The sequence below is a fragment of the Nestor notabilis genome, unplaced genomic scaffold, assembly GCF_000696875.1.
Source record: "Nestor notabilis isolate BGI_N333 unplaced genomic scaffold, ASM69687v1 scaffold5113, whole genome shotgun sequence".
Classification (NCBI taxonomy): Eukaryota; Metazoa; Chordata; class Aves; order Psittaciformes; family Psittacidae; genus Nestor; species Nestor notabilis.
The window spans coordinates 18,744-37,484 of NW_009920449.1; the positions used below are offsets into that span (position 1 = coordinate 18,744).

Consider the following 18,741-nt stretch of genomic DNA (forward strand, 5'->3'; position numbering starts at 1 on the left):
ATATGTGAAAAACTCAGACTTTAAAATGTCCTGTGAAAATTTACTTTAAAAACAAATGAAATGTGAATCACACATATTTATCACAAATGAATGAAATAAAACTTGGCAATAATAACTGAAAACAGAAGAGGCCTTAATCTGCCCTAGATTGATGGAGCGTATTAAAGTCAGTTACATAATGTTTGTACAAACCTGAATAGCTCCTGTGGATGCAATTGATTTAAAATTTAAAGGATAAGCTTAAGAAATTGAAGGTCACTTGAAGAGCTGCCTTGAAGTAAAATTTGTAATAGCTGCAAATTTGTATTTGCTTTTGAGTACAGACTTTCCTGAAGAATTAAACAGGTCCTTAGAGTTTCGTTATTGTGTCACCTGCGGTGAGTTTTCTCCATTACCATTAAGAGTTCTTTAAGAAAAATGATTCCCAGCAATGCTTAAATCCCAGTCTGTCCTTGAGAATTGTTTGGAGAGTTCTAGCTATCCCAGGGCATGTCATGCTAGTTAGTCCATGTCAAGGACTACGACTGTGCAGGGATTACACACATTTTAAAGGTATTAAATAAGTACCACTGCTAAAGTTCTGGCTTCAAATGCATACGTAACCTGTGTAGATGACAAAGCACACAGCATCTACACACTGAATACTTTTAGAGCATATTGTTGCTCCATAAGGACAGGAGAGGATTGAGCCAGTTTGCACATTATTTTATTGAGTGTGGAAGATATTTACAGCCGCCATTCTCCAAATATTATAACTTCTGATTCTGCTTGATGTAATTTATTATAGTGCTCTAGAGACTTGAAGGCACTTGATTCTGTGTTACCAGTAGGGAGTTAGATTGTGGGCTCGATTTTCAAAAAAATACACACTGCTGGATTGCTCAGTATATTTTATAAAACAGTAAATTAGGCAATTCTCTGTACAGAAAAACTACTTGCAAGGGTTTTTATTTTGTTTCCTTGGGGGGAGGTTATGTTTTTTAAGACTAATATGATCATTTCCTGTCCTCTACTTAAAAAAAAAAATAAATAAAAAGTTTCTTCTCAGTAGAAACAGAAAACATTGATTAGATAGTAGTTAAGACTATGTATATTTTTTCTTGTGGTGCTGTAAAACAGATTTTCACTACTTCCTAGAATGTCTCTTCCCTTGTTTGTTTTAATTATTTGCAATTACCTCTTCCTTGACCTCCAGAGGAAATCATATAGAAAGTGAAATCTAGAGGCGAGGGTTGTAAAAGCATAGCATGTCATAGTACCAGGAAGGCCAGGGCACAGACTAAAATGCAACCAGAATGGGATAGATGGGTAACAAAATATTATTCTTTAAGTGCATTAACAACAAGAAGACAAAGGTTTGTCTTCTACTCAGCGTATCAGAGGTCAACCTTCACTAAAAAGGTCAACTGCAAAGGATAGTTATTGCAAATAATACTAGCAAAACCAAATAAAATCTCAAAATCTCAGATTGCATTACAAAGGGAAGTTTTAGTGGTATATATGCTTTTAATACCTAGTGATATTTGAAAAACTGGTGAAAGTAATCTCATAACTATTATCAAGATAGTTCAGGGAATTTGTGTCTGCTAGGTGACATATCAAAAGATTAGGAAAGGGCAAGCATCATGGCTGTTAATGAAAAAAGAAAGAGAAGTTGGAGAATTAGAGACAGTCAATTTGACTTCAACCTCTAGAAGGAAATTTGAAATACATAAACAAAATATTTGTATGCAGCTGCAAGATAACAAACGAGTGACTGCTGTGAAGGATTTGTAAAGAATAAATAGTGACAACCAATTTCATTTCCTCCTGTGATAATACAACACATCTTGTGGATGGGTGACAGGCGGTTGCTGCAATGTATCTTGATTCCAGTGAGATTTATGACATTTCTTGACATTACAATATTTTAAACAAGTATTGTATAGATTTAGTTGTGCAGACATTGTTGGATAAGCTAATAATAGGCATAAATGATTCATTTTCAAAACTGGCATATTGACTAGAACTCCTGAAAAAGTCTGTCTTGGATCCAGTTCCCTTGAATACTTTCTTTGTGGTGTGTTAGCAAAAATAAACCTACTAATTCTGCAGATGTTAACTCTCTGAAAATGCTTTAAAATACAGTGTTACACATAAGAATGATCTTGACATATTGAAGAATGAGTCTGAAAAACAGGGTGGAAGCCAACTAAGGGTACAGCATATATGCAAGAATAATCAAGAGTATGTGAGAGGCTGTGAGAAACAACTGGAGAAGTTGTCACTGGAAAATACTTGAAAAGTATCTGGGGATGTAAATTCTTTTAGGAAGGTTTGGTCCATTGTCCATTGCCTTACTAGCACTTAGGGAGGCCATCCCAGATGCCCCTGCCTGCAGAAACCAGTCAGGCAGAAATAATGAAAAAATAATGAAAAGTCATTGTTACAATTTATTATTATAGTTTATTATTGCATCAGTCTGTGATAATCAGGTACAGGGCTGATCAACAGAGACCCCCAAAAACTCCATTCATATGGTTTACCTTATATTCCTTTTTCCTCCTTTTTCCCCTCCCAAATAAGGAACCCACCCACATTTTACTCCTTCTGCATTGGCCAATATATTTTCTGATTTTTACATGCTGCTTTCGTTATTTCAGCTTTAGTCTGTGATACTGCCACCACTGTCTGTAAGTCAGCACCCCTGTTTCATTATCTTTTAACATTTTTCGCCCATTGTTCAATTCCTTTTCATATATTTCACCTGCTAGTTTATCCCCTTCCTGTTCTATTGGTATAAGTGCAGGCTTGAGAGAGCCAGCCAACTTCTCCCTTTGCTTTGTATGCAATGTCCAGCAGTCTCTCACAGTTACCTTGTCAGTTAAATGTCAGGCCAAGGCTGGCTATTTACCTGCATGCCGTAAAACCTATATCTCTTCTGTGGCTTTTGAGAAAGAGGCAAGCATCACAGGCTACACCTGAGTTACTGCAAGACATGCGAAGTGTTCATTTTGCTGTAAGGCCTTGTCATGAGTACTGCATTTGATTTTGTACTCTATGTTTCCAAATACTGACCAAGGGTTTTCCATGGCCTCTGTGGACAGGTTGAAAGAGAGGAACATATGAAGGAAGTATTCAGGAATGGTAACTTTGTGCTCAGAGAATAACATATGAAAAGAAGCAAGGAATGATGCTACACAAGCTACATATTTTTATTTATGGTTTTTTGCTCCAGCTGTGAACTGAATAAGCTTTTTTTGCTCTTCCAGTCTAAGGCTAAAATCATTTTGAGTCTTTAATGGATTAGGCAGAAAAGTCCTAAATTTTGGCTAAAGCAAGAGCAATTCATGTTTGACATGAGAACTAAAGTGCTAGAATAGATTGCTCAGAGAAATTATGAGGTCCCCATTACTGGAGATCCTTAGAACATTAAGGAAGCATTTGTTAGAAACAAAATAGGTATCATTTTGGAGGGGGTAGTATACTAGATTTCTTAGAAGCCTATTTTCCCCTCTGTTTTTGATAATTAAATGATCCTGATTCTAATTAAGGAACTTTTCTAATATGGAGGGTTTCCCCATTGTTCTTCATAGCAGAACAGCTGCCCCAGGTATGCCATGAATATGTTTCCTTGCAGTCATCCTACAGAATTAAAGAAACCATGGACATGCTCTTGTAAGATCAGGTTTTTTGTGGGGTTGTTGTTTTTTTTTTATTTTTTCAAAAAAATATTGAAATGTGTTGAAAATATATTTCATATAGCACTAAAGTTAATTTCTCCTAGTTATTAGTCTGGAAAAGTTAGATTCTTGCAGACCATAATTTTACAACTTATACCTGCAGAAATGGAGCAGGACTAGATTCCATTAAACTTGAAGACACCATAGAATCATTGAGTCAGCTAGGTTGAAAAAGACCTTTAAGATCATCAAGTCCAACCATTAACCCAGGACTGACAAGACCACAACTAAACCATATCACTGAGGGCCTCATCTACATGTTTTTTAAACACTTCCAGGGACAGTGATTCCACCACTTCCCTGGGCAGCTTGTTCCAATGCCTGATCACCCTCTCGGTGAAGAAATTTTCCTAATATCCAGTCTAAACCACCCCTGGCGCAGCTTGAGGCCGATTTGAGGTGCAGCCTCACCAGTGCCCAGTATAGGGGGATGATCGCTTCTCTGTCCCTGCTGGCCACACTATTGCTGGTACAGGCCAGGATGCTGTTGGCCTTCTTGGCTGCCTCGGCACAAGCTGCCTCATGTTCAGCCATCAATCAGCACCCCCGGGTCCTTTTCCACCAAGCAGCTTCCCAGCCCTCTTCCACAAGCCTTTAGCACTGTATGGGATTGTTGTGGCCCAAATGCAGTGTAGAGATAGAACTGAGATCTGCCTTGGTAGTTGTTTTAACTTCTTTTATGCAGGAGGTCAGTTATGCAATTCCTAACGAAATTCTCTTGGTCTGCTTCAAAGATTTTTTTCTGGTCTTCCACTTCCACTGAAAAAACTTATTTTAACAGAAGTACCACTTTAAAGCACTTAACTTTTTAACCTCTACGCAGTTAGCTAACATGTGGTGCCTCTGTGACGTAAATAGCTGTTACTACTATGTTGATTTTAAAGACAAGCAAACTGAAAATAAAAAAACCTAGTTAAGAGATTTGCCAAACTCAACAAACAAAATAAATCTATGAGTAATAGAATTCTGAAAACTATGGTTGCATTTCTGAACATATCTCATGAAGTCTCGCAATGCTTATAAGATAGATACATTGACAGTATGTTTGTTCATGGTATTCCCACTTTTTCTGGGTTAATGAAATATTCCTATTAGATTTCTCCTTGAAGTTTGAACTCTTCAAAACCCTGGATTCTATAAACTTTACAAAACATGTCAGATAAAGGAAACCTACTCCTATTTAAAGTAGAAATGTATGAAACAGTGTATTTAAGAGGGGTTTCATACCCTAGTATGTTTGCCAGTGGTCAGCTAGGTCTATAATGTCTCTGGCAGTGAATGGCACAAGGCAATTCTATCTTTGGTGAAAAATCATGGTCTCTGGTTAAACTGTTTTCCCAAGCTTCCCTCAGCTCTTAGAAAACAAAAAACCAAAAAACAAACAACAAAAAAAAGAGAGATAACAATTCTGCTTTATTCTCCTTTTCTTTATATATTTCTGCCTTGGGGATTGTGAAAAATATTTTAGAGTATGTAATTTTCTGCACAGGCATCTACTTTTCACAGCTTTTAAAAGCCATTGCTTTTCCATTCATTATTACTAAACTGTGATTTCACTGGATTACTACAAGAACAGTCCTTCTTCAGGACTACTTTCCAATTAAAATTATGCTAACACATTTTTAAGCAGAATTATCATTTTATTGATTTGGGGATAATATGTACAAGGAAACTGATATTGAAGTTTCAGCCTGAGTTTTCTTCTTTGAGAACTCTTTTGCCGCAGCCATAGCAAAGAGCTATAATTTGAAAGATTTTATTTTTTTAGTTTCCCAAGCTGCAGAAGAAACAATTCTAGTCTTTATTTGGTGAGAAGGTGAATAGGTTGTTAGGTATATTTTATTGTTGTTGTAATATTGCTAAAAAAATAAAGTAGATATGTAAGAGAAGAAAGAAGAAAAAGTGAAGGACCTGAGTTTTTCACTTTTATTTAGTTTGTTTAGTTCCTTCTGCACAAAGAGTGCTGATTTAGTATAAGATTGCATAACCAGTAAGGCAACTTACTGGTACCTGTCTTCCAGAGTGGGTTTTGTGTTTTGGCTCCTTTGAACAAGAAGGCTATAATGAGAAAAATCAAGTGATAATTTTCACAGCCTCCTTGTTAAAAAAAGCAAGCAAAGAGGAGAAACAATTACACCCAACCAGAAAGACTCGTAATCCAGATCTTGCACAGGCAGCCAATTCCTGCGATGATACACAAATTCAATACATACTTGTCTTTATAGTTCTCTTCTGGTTAATTGTGCTCTTTGTGACGTTCAGACTGGACCCAGCTTGGACTTACAGATTTCATTCTTGAGCCAGAGAACATAAAACACTTGAGTGTCATAATTGCTATGTTCCTCTGTAGTTTCATCTCTAAAACATTGTGGTTTGAATTGTAGCAGTTTGGACACAACTGAATGCCACTGGTGCACAATGGAAACTATTAATGTAATGCATCAAAACTCCTAGTATTTCAAATTTTGGGGGGTTTGTTTTGTTTGATTTCATTTTTCGGGGTTTTTTTAGTAAATCATTCTGTATGTGAAAGGACTGCTCTTTTTTCTTCCAATATCTGTACTTTTCAAAACACGCAGTCTAACATTTGTTGTGGAAATGGTGAAAAAGCTACCTCAAGATGTACTTCTCTTTGCTTGCTTAATTTTGTATTGTTCCATTGTGCTTCATAGTATGACACTGTTAGCTTGCAGGCCAATCTGGCATCTGTTGTAGATTCTTATCCCACTTCAGTTACTTAAATGTACCTATCTGTTCTGTGTCATACATCAGACATCTACTTGATTTCTTTCTTCATTTCCCTCTGGAGTGTTTTGCATTATTTACTTTTCATAACTATTTAACTAAAATTACGATATACTAAACATACTGATTGCGTTATTAAATGTAACACATTAAGTTTACAGTCATTGTAGCTTCTAGATGCTTTATTGGTGTAGCAAAACAATCAGTGCAAATAAGAACTTTCATTTATCTGCTGTGATTGGATTACATTTTGTTAGTGACTTGTTTAATCTCCCCATAATGAGTACCATTGCTCATTTTGTTCCTACAGGAACTTTTGGAAAAGTTTATTAGAATGTATTAGAAACTTAATAACATATCTATAATGTATGGGTAATTTTCTAGATGTATGTGTATTTTTCCACCGCATTTCAAATAGCAATCTCAAATTGATTATGCATTATGGGAATAAAGTGGTGAAAGCAGTGCTAAAAATGGGACAGTTTGTAGTGTTATGCCTTATGAGCACTCCTTAAACTTCAAAAGGCAGGTTTCAATCCAAATAACAGAACAGTTTTTATCCCAGGACTAATGTTCACACCCATGTACTGAAACACAATTAAAATTTCAGTAACCTAGTTATGAACCACAAGCAGCTTGTTGAGTACCAACACTCAGTTGCTTCTGTTGTATATAGACTTTTGTTGAACTGAATAATTAATCTTTCTCCATTTCTGTTGTCTAAATGACCATTAAATAAACCAGTCAATAAGAAAGATTTGTGGAAAGAAAGTAAAAAAATACTAGACTTTTTTAATATCTCTATAAAAAGATGCATACTTTTGTTATTTTTTTCAATATATGCATAAGTTAATCACTGATTCTGTTAAAGGAAGCTGTTCCATTTTCCTTCTTTACTTTTTTAACAATTTTATGTCATTATAGGCAAGTATACATTGGGAATCCTGTTTTCTCTGGTTTTTTTTTTCCCTCCCAAGTATTTTTTCGTTGATTCTCCCCCCTTTATATACTTGTATACTGTCCTTCCTATTGTTATTTTCATATTTTCTCCTGTTTATTTTTTGTCTTACTACATTGATTTGTTTCTCCTCCTAAATGTCTTTTGCAATGTCTGTTCCTCCTTCTCTTTCATGTTCATTAGTAACTTACCTTTTAGCTTACCATCCTGTTATCCCCAGCCATGCAAATGACAGTAATGCAGCTCTATACTGAATGAGCTCACCATTTATCTTCCCATAGCTATCCCTCTTCAGCTACCTAGCCTGACTATTGCTTCTTTTCCCAAAAAGTATCTGATTCAATCTTTTATAACTGATGGAACAATCCATATTCTTTCCCTTCCTTTTCTCCTCAATATACAAAAATTCTAAAACAAATGAACAAACAGAAAGCTTGTCTGTCTTCTAGTTGTACTAGATTTCTCTAAATGTATATATATACTGAGAGTTCAATCATTATTCTGCAGACATACTTTCCAAATTCAAAATTGATCTACAAATGTGCTACTTGCTGAATTTTTTCACATCTTCATTAAAAAAAAAAATTGAACAAATTGATGCAGACATTCACTTTATAGGTGCCTTAGGAAGTGTGGAAAATTCTGCAACATTTTGTTTACTTGCACATTCATTTCTTAGGTAAGTGTTTCATGGTGCTAACACAGAAACCATAATCTTGGGATTAAAAGACTTTTGGAAGGGTTTTTACTGTTTCAGGGTGGTTTTTGTTTTGTTTTGTTTTGTTTGTTGGGGCTTTTGTTTGTTTTTAATGACATTGACCTATAATGTACTAGGTAATTTTTCCATGTAAGGTTTTGTTTTCTTTTGTAAGATATAAATCAGTAGACCATTTTTTCTTATTTCAACTGTTAGGTATATAATTGTTTGAGTTCCACAAATTATATTGACAATACAAAGCTAAGTAATAGTTTTAAAGAAAATGAAAATTTGAAAACTTTTAATCAGTTTCTGATATATCTTGGGAGTTATAATCAGATTTAGAAACAAAAAGGGTCCTTTTATATTGTTAAGAGTTCTAAAACTTTCTCTTTGCTTTCATAGTCTTTTTTTTTTTTCTGATTGAAGCTCTTTTTTCCCAGAGTTGGATTTTTTGTTAGTCATTTGAATCAAGCAGAGTAATACTCAAATCAATGTATTCAAAATGTTACTGAAGTATTACTGTTTGGTTTTGTGTAGACTTCAATGAAGTGGAATGAATAGGTGACCTTAGCACAGTTCATATATATCAAGAGTGATACCACAGTGTTCTAATAATTCAGTGAGTAGAAAGGCCATTCCCCCAAAATCTAGTCCAGTGGATATGGTTTTGTGTCATTCCTTTTTTTTTTTTTTGTCTGAGCTTGAAAGAGATTTCAGCATACAGAACAGCTTAACACTGAGTTTAGAGATGTTAATAATTATAAAAATCTGTTTCTCTGTGTGGAGAAGCGTATACTTCAAACCAAGTCTCTTGATTCTGATCTAACACAGGTAGACTGGTCACAGAATGATATGTCTGCAATAAAACCAGTAATAATACAGTTCCATTTCAGTAAAACACTTAGAACAGTTGCCAAAAACAAAGTCTGCAGCTAATTAGAAAATGCAGTCTTGTGTTTGTAGCTAAATACATACTCAAGAAAATTACCCAGAAGATTTAAGTGCTACATTAAATTGATGTTATCACATTTGGCACTCCTAGCACATCTTGCAGCCATAGATAAGAATACAACAATGATAGAGCCCTCACATGAATTCCAACCTATGGTTTCTGTCAACTAGATAAACCAAGTTTTCCTGTCAATCATAGAAAATCGCATGTGTATTTTGGAATTCCAGTCTTCTAGTACCATCCTGCTCTGAGTATCAACTAGGAACTTCATGTTTTCCTTCTTTCAGTATATTAAATGAACATCTTTGATTTGCAACAAGATACATAGTTATATTTCTCAGAATTTGTCATGTTTGCTTTAATATATGATATTTGAATAACAACCTAGGCAAGCTGCAGAATTTATCTGTGACATAGTTTTGCCACTCGACATGGTGAATGATTCCAAAATTATTTGTTGGATGCTGCTACAAGAATAAATGGTGATGATAATGTTAGTGAATGAAGAACATAGTAGAGCCATATCCTTTGCTTATCGATCTATCAATTTAATCAATAAACTAGGTTCTTAGCAAAGATTTTAATGCTGTTACAAGTGAATAAATGGTGTCCATTTGCAAGTCAGTAATCATGATTTTATGAATGTAAAGGAGAATATTGTACTGTTTGTGCCCTGTGATTTGGACATTATTCTTTTTGTGTGCATTATTTGGTATTATATTACCACACTGATAATATGGAATACAGTTTGTAGCAGATTATCAACAATACTATAGTATATTTGTTAAAGTAATGAAGTATCTAAACATCCTATTTCTAAACCTTTACTGACTATTGTAGAAACAATGCTTTAGTGACAGTTATTAAATTTACAGAATAGCAATTTGAGAACTGGAAGGGCTGCTGTATTTATTGTTCTGTTTCTTAGATCTGCTTAAAATGTTAATGCTAGAGCTCAGTAGAAAAGTATAGAGGATGACTGTCTAGCTCAGTGTTATTATTTGTTTCTTGATAAATTGAGTAGTAAGAGAATAGATACATTAAATACCAAAATTAGAAAACAATGTGTGAGATTTTCATGACACAAGAGTGTCATGCTTATATATCTATATGCATCTGTGCTATTAGCTGTCCCCTGTCCATACCTGCCATCTCTGTGGTCTGTTGCTAAAACAGCAACAGGTATACCCCCTGTGCTTTCAGTAGAGAAACATTCCTGAGATCATCACATTTTTCACAACTTTATTCATAGGACAAATGCTGATATTTTCATGCATTTTAATGAATGCCTTCTTCAGGCTGTTTCCACAGACTTCCAGCAAAACTCTTGGGGGTCAGTATATTCACAAGTGCTATGACATTTCTTCCCCTGTGTAAATCAGTATTTTCCGTAAGTGTAGCCTTAACTGAAAACAAGCACGCTTAATATGCAGCAATAGCTGTACATTCAGATTGCTGGATCAGTATAGATTCAAGTACCTGTTTCAAGGGCAATATGTTTCTATTAATGTTTGCAGAATGAAGCCTAAAATGGTTTTGTTAGTTATTTTTGGTGGGTAACTACATTAATGGTATTCTTTTTTTTATTATTATTTTTTATTTTTCGGATTTACCTCAGAAAGGAAGAATGCAGTTTTACTCTTTATTTTTATTTTTCTTTAATTTACCTGAAATATAAAGGCATGCATTATAAGACATTGTAATATACATAATATATTATGTAATATATAAAGGCATACATGTAATACATGCATTGTTAGAGAAAAACTATGCAACGACTGAATTTGACATCTAATTCTATGAGAACATAAATTATCACGAGATAAAGTGTATATATAAGAAAGTACATAAACTCTGAAAGACAATCAGTGTGACAGAGATGCTTTTTTACTAGTGGAAACATGAGCATACAGAAAGCTGTTTGATTTATTTCTTCAGATGTACTTCTTTAGAGGTACATATAAAAGAAATTTCAGTGTATCTAAGTTTTGTCTGTGCTATAGATAATGTAGGAACATGTTTTTTATAAACTGCTGACAAATATTTCAGTGCACCTAGGCTTTCTGCTGGCTCAAGTGAGAGTCTGCTGATGCATACACAGGTAGCTTTTACAATTATTATTTCAGACAAGATCAGACAATCTGTACTTGTAAGGTCTCTTCAAGGAATTCTGACACATTGGCATGTTACCATATACTTCAAGACTATGGGAGTGGTGGGAAGGCAAATGTGAAGAAGTAAATGATGCATCCCATTGTAATATGACCACTCTTTGTGGAAAGAATTGACCTATTCAGATATATCTTATGCTTCAATGAAAAATAGAGCTTTAATTTTCAATTATTTTCTTTTACAGGTCATACATATGGGATGGGTAAACGAGAGACTTGAAGGAATTGATTCATCTCAACTCTACAAATTCAAGTTTCTGGCACTGAAGGGATCATCCTTCTATATTTTCAGCACTCCACCGGTAAAAAAATTGTATTTTTGTGACAGTTTCATTATAAATGGAAACCAGTTTGTTATGCCTGGGTTTGTTTTTCCTTACCAAGTGCAGTCACCAGCTGAGATTTCAGAAGAAATTAAAGCCATAGATATCTCTATATTTCAATAAGCTTTAGATATTTAACCTCTTTCAAAGTCCTCTGAAAGTCTTACTGTACCTGGATAGTTCAAAGACTTTCCAATAGGGAGTAAGTGTTTCACTTTTTAAAGATGTCAAGATGTCAGATTCAGATTTTTCTCTGGTTTCTTAGGCAAATATTTCTTGCCTTATTTATTCTAAGGTATTTCACAGATATAATGATTTGGTAGTTACTCTGTTTTCTTAAAGAGAAGATACATCATAAAGTAGACCATCCAAACTATTAGTAGATACTTGTGGATTTTGCACACAGGCAAGGATTGAACTGTTACAGAGAATTCAATTGTAAGTGTACAGTTTGAACAGATGGCATCATATTGCTTTGATAATTTACATAGCTGGTAACGAGAATTCTATTTTACAATAGATGACTTATCTGGCACTTCTCTGAATAAAACACAAACCCTAAGAAACAGTAATTTAAATGAATAAAACAGAAAGGAGCTGTAGAATTCTAAACTCTTAAAAAGTGACCCATACTTGCCACATGGTATTGTTTTATCCTTACTTTTTTTTTCTCTAGAGAGCCTTTGCTTTAAACAAATCAAAAAGAAAAAAAATGTGGAAGTAGAATGTTCTAATTTTGATTATGCAGCTTCTTTCCAGTTGTGCTTGGAAAGTGGTCAGTCTCCCTTTTATTCATCTATTTAAAAGAATCTGACCCTTTACATGTGCACCATGTGCAATACCTTTGGGAAGTGCATACTCTTCAAACCTTATTTATGAACCAAAATGAGAAGCAATCAGTAACACTTACTCTTTCTTTAAATTTAAATTATAAATCCAATGATTCCTATTAACTTCAAGCATTTTTAAGTAGCCACTAGTATTCTTTTTAAAACGAGACAACAGATTTGGGAAAAGGTGGGGGGTTTCCCCACTAAAAATTGTCTATGTTAAGTCAAGGAACTAAACTTTGATTCAATTATTTCAATCCAATTAAAATGCAAAAACAATACAAAAATATTAAACAAATAAATAACAAACCAAACAAATGCTTTTCCCTTATAAATTTTAATTACTGTTTTCAGACCTTTTTTTGAAGAAACATTTTTGATACAATTAAAACTATTAATCTACACAGTACTAATTTGGGATAAACGACTTCTTTTATTGTGTTCAGCACTCTACTAAGAACAGACAAGTGAGGATGAATGTTTCGTAGTATTCATACCATGTTACTTGTCAGTATCTACTATGCTCTATTTTATTTCAGTGCAATGTTTTTGTAAAAACAGTGGCTTTTCAGACAAATGAACAGAGGGGACTGCTTTGGTCAATGTGTTATGTCATCCCAGTACTCAGATACACCAGTAACTGTGACAAAGCCTATAAAACATAAAACCTGTTGGCCAGTTTTCTTGCTATTTATACAGATGTTTTATATCAGGAAAACAAAACCAAACTAGAAATTGGCAGTTTCCAGCAACCACTCATCTGGAGAATTCAAACCTGGATCTAAAGCTACACTTCAAAGCTGATTATCAGTGTCCTGAGGAGACTTCCAACCCTGAATGTCTCTGACCCCCTTATCTGGGCTCCCCAACCCTTCCCACAACCGAGGACCTGATTGCAGCCCCTCCCTGCACCAGCAATGCAGGAGGACCAGTCTCCAGCTCCCCACAGTCCTGTCCTGCCTAGCCACAGGCTCCAATGCCCCGGGCCCACATCCAGGCCCAGCCTCAGCCCATCCCTGTCCCTAGGGAGGTGCCAGGTGCCTGGAGAGAGTTGCTCTCAGCCCCTGTAGCTGCCCTGCTCCTGGCTGGATCATATACTGGGCCTAGCTGGCATGGAGGTAACTTTCTTCACAGCAGCCCATATGGCACTGGGTTTGTGACTAAAACAGTGCTAGCACAACAGTCAGTGTTTTGGCTGGTGCTGAGCAGTGCTTGCAGAGCATTCCTCTGTTTCTCACTCTGCTCACCCAGCGAGTAGGGTGGGAGTGGGCAAGGAGTTGGGAGAGGACACAGCCAGGATAGGTGGCCCAAATAGGCCAAAAGGGATATTATGCCCCATAAAACATCATAAAACAAGGATTTGGTCTTCAGAAGTAGCCATTGCTTGGAGACTGGCTAGGCATCAATCTGCTTAGGACAGGCAGGATTGCTGTATCACAGAAATACAGATGTTTCAACCTGCTTTAGTAGATTACAGTTTAACATTTCAGAGATGTTTCTATGAAGTTACTGCTATTTTTATATGGAATCAGTGTAGTGCATCAGTGTATCGATGTAGTGGGCACAGAGCAGATGACTTACAATCATCTTTAGTTATAATCACCTTACTCATAACTTTGCAACTGCTTGTAAAAGGATCTGGTGCAATTTCTACTCTCTTTCTATTTCACTGTGTGTGAAAGATTATATGAATGTAAATACAGCTGCTAACTTTTGTAAGAATGAAAAACATAGTTATCCATGGGCAAAAATGAAAATTGTGGAAAAAATGTGGATATTATAATACGAAAGAAATTACTGTGGAAGATAATACTCTATTTATACTCCATTTCAACAATATCTCAGATGGTGTTTCCAAAAATGTAGAAGCTTCACCAAAGAAGTAAATATCAAGAATGATATGATTAACAGAGAATGGTCTTTCTGCATCCCTAAAGTGGCTTATCTGACTATATTTAAGAAATTCAAAGATTTCCTTTACAGATTGGTATATTAGAGTTGTGACACATTTGTGAAAACTTCATATGTTAAAACCACAACTGAACGAATAGAAATTGTTATTGTGTTGATGTTAATGTATAAGCAGTATTTAATTACATCCTAAAAGCATCTGATATATTTCTGTCAATTTTCAGATCTTGAAAAGGTTCTGAATTCACATTCTAGAGGAAATTGGAGAGACATTATTCAAAATTGTCATCCAAAAATACCCCTACTTTTTATGTCATCGAAAATTTCCAGAAAAATTCAATGTTTTATTTTTATGGAATACAGGCTGTTATAGGGGAGGTTTGTACTGGTTGATTTTTATGTCTTCCACATAGTTCACTGTGGCTTTTACATTCAAGTCTTCAAAGTAGCCATATCTTTGGAGCTGTTGTGTTATCCTTAATTACAAAACTACCTTTTCCAACATGATTAAATAAATAGCACTGAAGTGATTTACGTGAAGGCAGCTAGGCAATCACTGCATGTGGTGCTTATAGTTTTAAGAAAAGGAAGAAATACAAGAATTATGTGAAAGTAACAGACATAGTTCCACCTTTGAAAAATACAACAAAGAAAGCTCATATATTGTAATTAGCACATGAGCAGTCCTTTGAATGTTAGAGCACTGCTATGTAAGTTCTAAGCATTTGTAATTTCATACATTATAATGTCAATGTGTTAGGAAAGAGGTAGCAATGACTTGGAGGGCATAGACTTGACCATAAATGCTTTTGGTGAACTTTCTAACTCTACATACAACAATTCATTTAAATTTGTTCATATATTCGCTAGGATATGACTACTCTTTACTGTGTGTTTTGTACCATCAAGTTTGTTTTGGTTTGGAAAACTTTAGGTTTCTTACATTGCTATATCATAGTTCATCTCAAGAACATTTCTTGATTTTTTTTCCTTTTCAATATCTTTTAGTTATTTTTTTTTTAATTATACTTGTCTCATTTGTTTTCCATTGAAGAGTGGAGAGACCAGTGAAATTAATTACTCCTGAACTAAAACTATTTAATCTTTTGCCTAATCCTTTTTAGTACTTCTAGGTGGGTCAGCTTAATTGTCAGATAACGTAATATTCTCTGTATTCCAGTAATAAGTACTACGGCCATTTTGATATTTTTTTTTTTTCACCTCTAAGTTTTACTCTTAAAATGTATTCTGTTTTTTATATATATATTGGGGGACACTGGAGAATTCTACATACAGATTCAGTGTTCACAGAAACTCAAATGTATTATGTTCCCTTTGACTTTAAGGAGTTTGGAAGTATGATTCACTTTTACATGCACCCCATATTCATGTCTCATGTCTAGTCAATCCTTTAGTGCTGGTACCTGAATAAGCATGAAAGTCTCTTATACCTATATTATAATTGCGGAATTCTCTTCTAGGAAGTAACTTTTTCAGTTTTCTGTTTTCTACATGTATGTGCCAAAATGTATTTAACTTTATTGTTTTCTCTATTTTAAATGTTAAATTTTTAAAGAAAAATCAGTGATTGACAGACACATTTAAAGCTAACTATTCTATGATTCTATGATTCTATATCTGAGATTACTTGGACTAACTAGGTAAAACTAGATGTTAAAAGTTTATTTATTCTCAGAAATCCAATGTAATGCCTGTTTTTAAAACATTAAGAACTTACAGAAACTCATGCTGAAGTAAAAAGTACTGCAATATTTGGCACTTTTGTAACTCTACATACTTATTTCAGTCTCTCACTATGGACTTAAAATTGTAATTTCAGGTTCCTATTTTTCTATCTTTGTTCCTTTTTGTTATCTTTGTGATCAGCTCACTGTTATCTGTGAGTTTACAAGTATGTTATTTTGGAGTCTTTCTAAGAGGAATAATATATCCAAATATCTACAAACCCAGGTATTCAATATATCAAATAATGCATTGTGTTAGGTAAGCAATTGGTCTTCCAATAATAACATAAAATCATAGAATCTCAGAATGGTTAGGATTGGAAAAGACCTTATGATCACCTAATTACAACCCTTCTTCTGTGGGCCTCATACTAGACTTGGCTTTGCCCAACCTGGCCTTCAACACTGCCAGGGATGGAACATTTACCACTTCTTTGGGCAACCTTTCCCGTGCCTCACCACCCTCACTGTAGAGAACTTCTTACTTATATCTAACCTAAACTTTCACTGTTGAAGTTTGAATCCGTTGCCCCCGTCCATTGCTACAGTCCCTGATGAAGGGATCCTCTTCACCATCCTTGTAAGGCCCCCTTCAGATACTGGAAGGCTGCTATGAGGTCTCCACGCAGTCTTCTCTTCTCCAGGCTGAACAGCCCCAACTTTCTCAGCCTGTCTTCATACGGGAGGTGCTCCAGTCCTCTTATCATCCTCGTGGCCCTCCTCTGGACTTGCTCCAACAGCTCCATGTCCTTCTTAAGTTGGAGACACCAGAATTGTACACAATACTCAGAGTGGGGTCTCACAAGAGCAGAGTAGAGGGGCAGGATAGCCTACTTTGACCTGCTGGTCACACTTCTTTCGATGCAGCCCAGGATACGGTTGGCTTTCTGGGCTGCAAGCGCACGCTGCCGGCTCATGTTCAGTTTCCTAATCACTTCCTACCCAACCTGTAGCTGTGCCTGGGATTGCCCCAACCCAGGTGTAAGACCTTGCACTTGGCTTTGTTGAACCTCATGGGGTTGGCACTGGTCCACATCTCAAGCATGCCAAGGTCCCTCTGGATGGCATCCCTTCCCTCCAGCATATCAGCTGAACCACACAGCTTGGTGTCATCGGCAAACTTGCTGAGGGTGCACTCAATCCCACTGTCCATATCACTGACAAAGATGTTGGACAGGGTCAGTCCCAACACGGATCCCTGAGGGACACCACTTGTTACTGGTCTCCAATTGAACACTGAGACCTTGATGCATGTGGCCATCCAGCCAATTCTTTATCCACTGGCTGGTCCATCCATCAAATTTATAACAATAACATTCAGCTACTGTTGGTCAGAAATTCATATATTAGATAAACAAAAATTAAAGTGGAAGCTCAGTGAATGCTAATTGGTACTTCCATGCATTTTGACATTATTTTTGACACTTTCAGGTCTAAATTGGTATGACTGAAAGTATGTCTTATTAAGTGAGTCATTCTGAATATTTTTTGAAACATTTTGTCACATGCTTTACTAAAAATAATTACCTTGTAATGCTAAAATAATCCCAAGAAATTGCAATGTATAGAATACCTACATTCCAAGGGGAAATAATGAGAAAAACTTTTTTATTGCTTAAGAAATATATTTCAGTATCTTATTTACCTTTGTTACTTATCATTACCCAGCTATTAAATGCATGAAGATGGATAAGCCTGAAATAAACCAAAACATCCTTTAAAGCAAATGAAGAATATTGCACTTTTGTGAACTTTTCTGATTCTTTCCATCTTTTCTCATTGACCAGAAGTATATGATCATTTGTGATTTTTTTAAAAGCAATGCAGTCTATAACAATGACATTTTAAACTTGGATATACTATGATAGTTCTGAGAAAACTATAAATAATGTCAGCTGACACTTTAGATTCCAGTATCCCTTTGTAGTATGTTTGTTTCCCCTCCTTAAAATCCCTCTCAACATGTCATTCGTGTTCTAATGACCTTGCACACTATGATATTCAGACTGTTTCACTCTTGATTATAAGTATAGTAGCCTTTCCCTGACACATTCAGTAAAGGAATATCTTGCTTTATATAGGTGCTGACAGTTATCAGCATTAATAGCTATCTTTGCTGAAAAAGTCATAAGAGAGTCCAAGCATGAAAGAGATGCACAGGATAATGGGGAGAAGGCTGAAGTATTCAGAGTAAATTTAATGGCACAGCAGTGTCACCATTGTCTGTGGTAGCATCATTAATAGCAACAAAGAACCCCAATGGTTTAAATTAATCTTCAGGAATCAAAACAAAGGAGATGAGCAAATGAAAGTTCAGTCATGTCTCAAAAGCTTTTAGGTTATAGTCTGTGTCATTAAGTTCAGTTTCATAAACAGCAGATTAAATCCATGTTTATGCTTTTATATCTTGCCTAACCACTAATAGGCATGAAGGATTCTCCTGCTTTTAACTGAGATTGAAAAGAATCTTTCCTTTTGAGAAATTCAAGACCAAATAATGAACTAGACATAAAAATCTAGTCTAAAGTTAGACACTAGCTAGGAGAAAGGACTGCCTTTTTTTGATTATTTTTTTTTTCTTTCCCAATATGTTGAAATTAAGATTAGTTTATCAAGAATTAGGTTAGGTTGTTAAGATTAGACGCTTCTGATGTCTAAATTTAGGTGGGATGGTTTCCTTGTGA

At 35.3% G+C, this 18,741-nt stretch overlaps 1 protein-coding gene across 1 annotated transcript in view; it reads left to right on the plus strand.

Moving 5' to 3' along the window:
• Positions 1–18,741, plus strand: part of SNTG2 (syntrophin, gamma 2) — a gene marked incomplete at both ends in the record, with an annotated part of 53,578 nt that overhangs the window by 10,210 nt on the left and 24,627 nt on the right. The window contains one exon of the mRNA XM_010010668.1: positions 11,434–11,550. Within this exon, the coding sequence (XP_010008970.1) occupies positions 11,434–11,550 (117 nt within the window). The remainder of the gene's footprint in view (positions 1–11,433; positions 11,551–18,741) is intronic.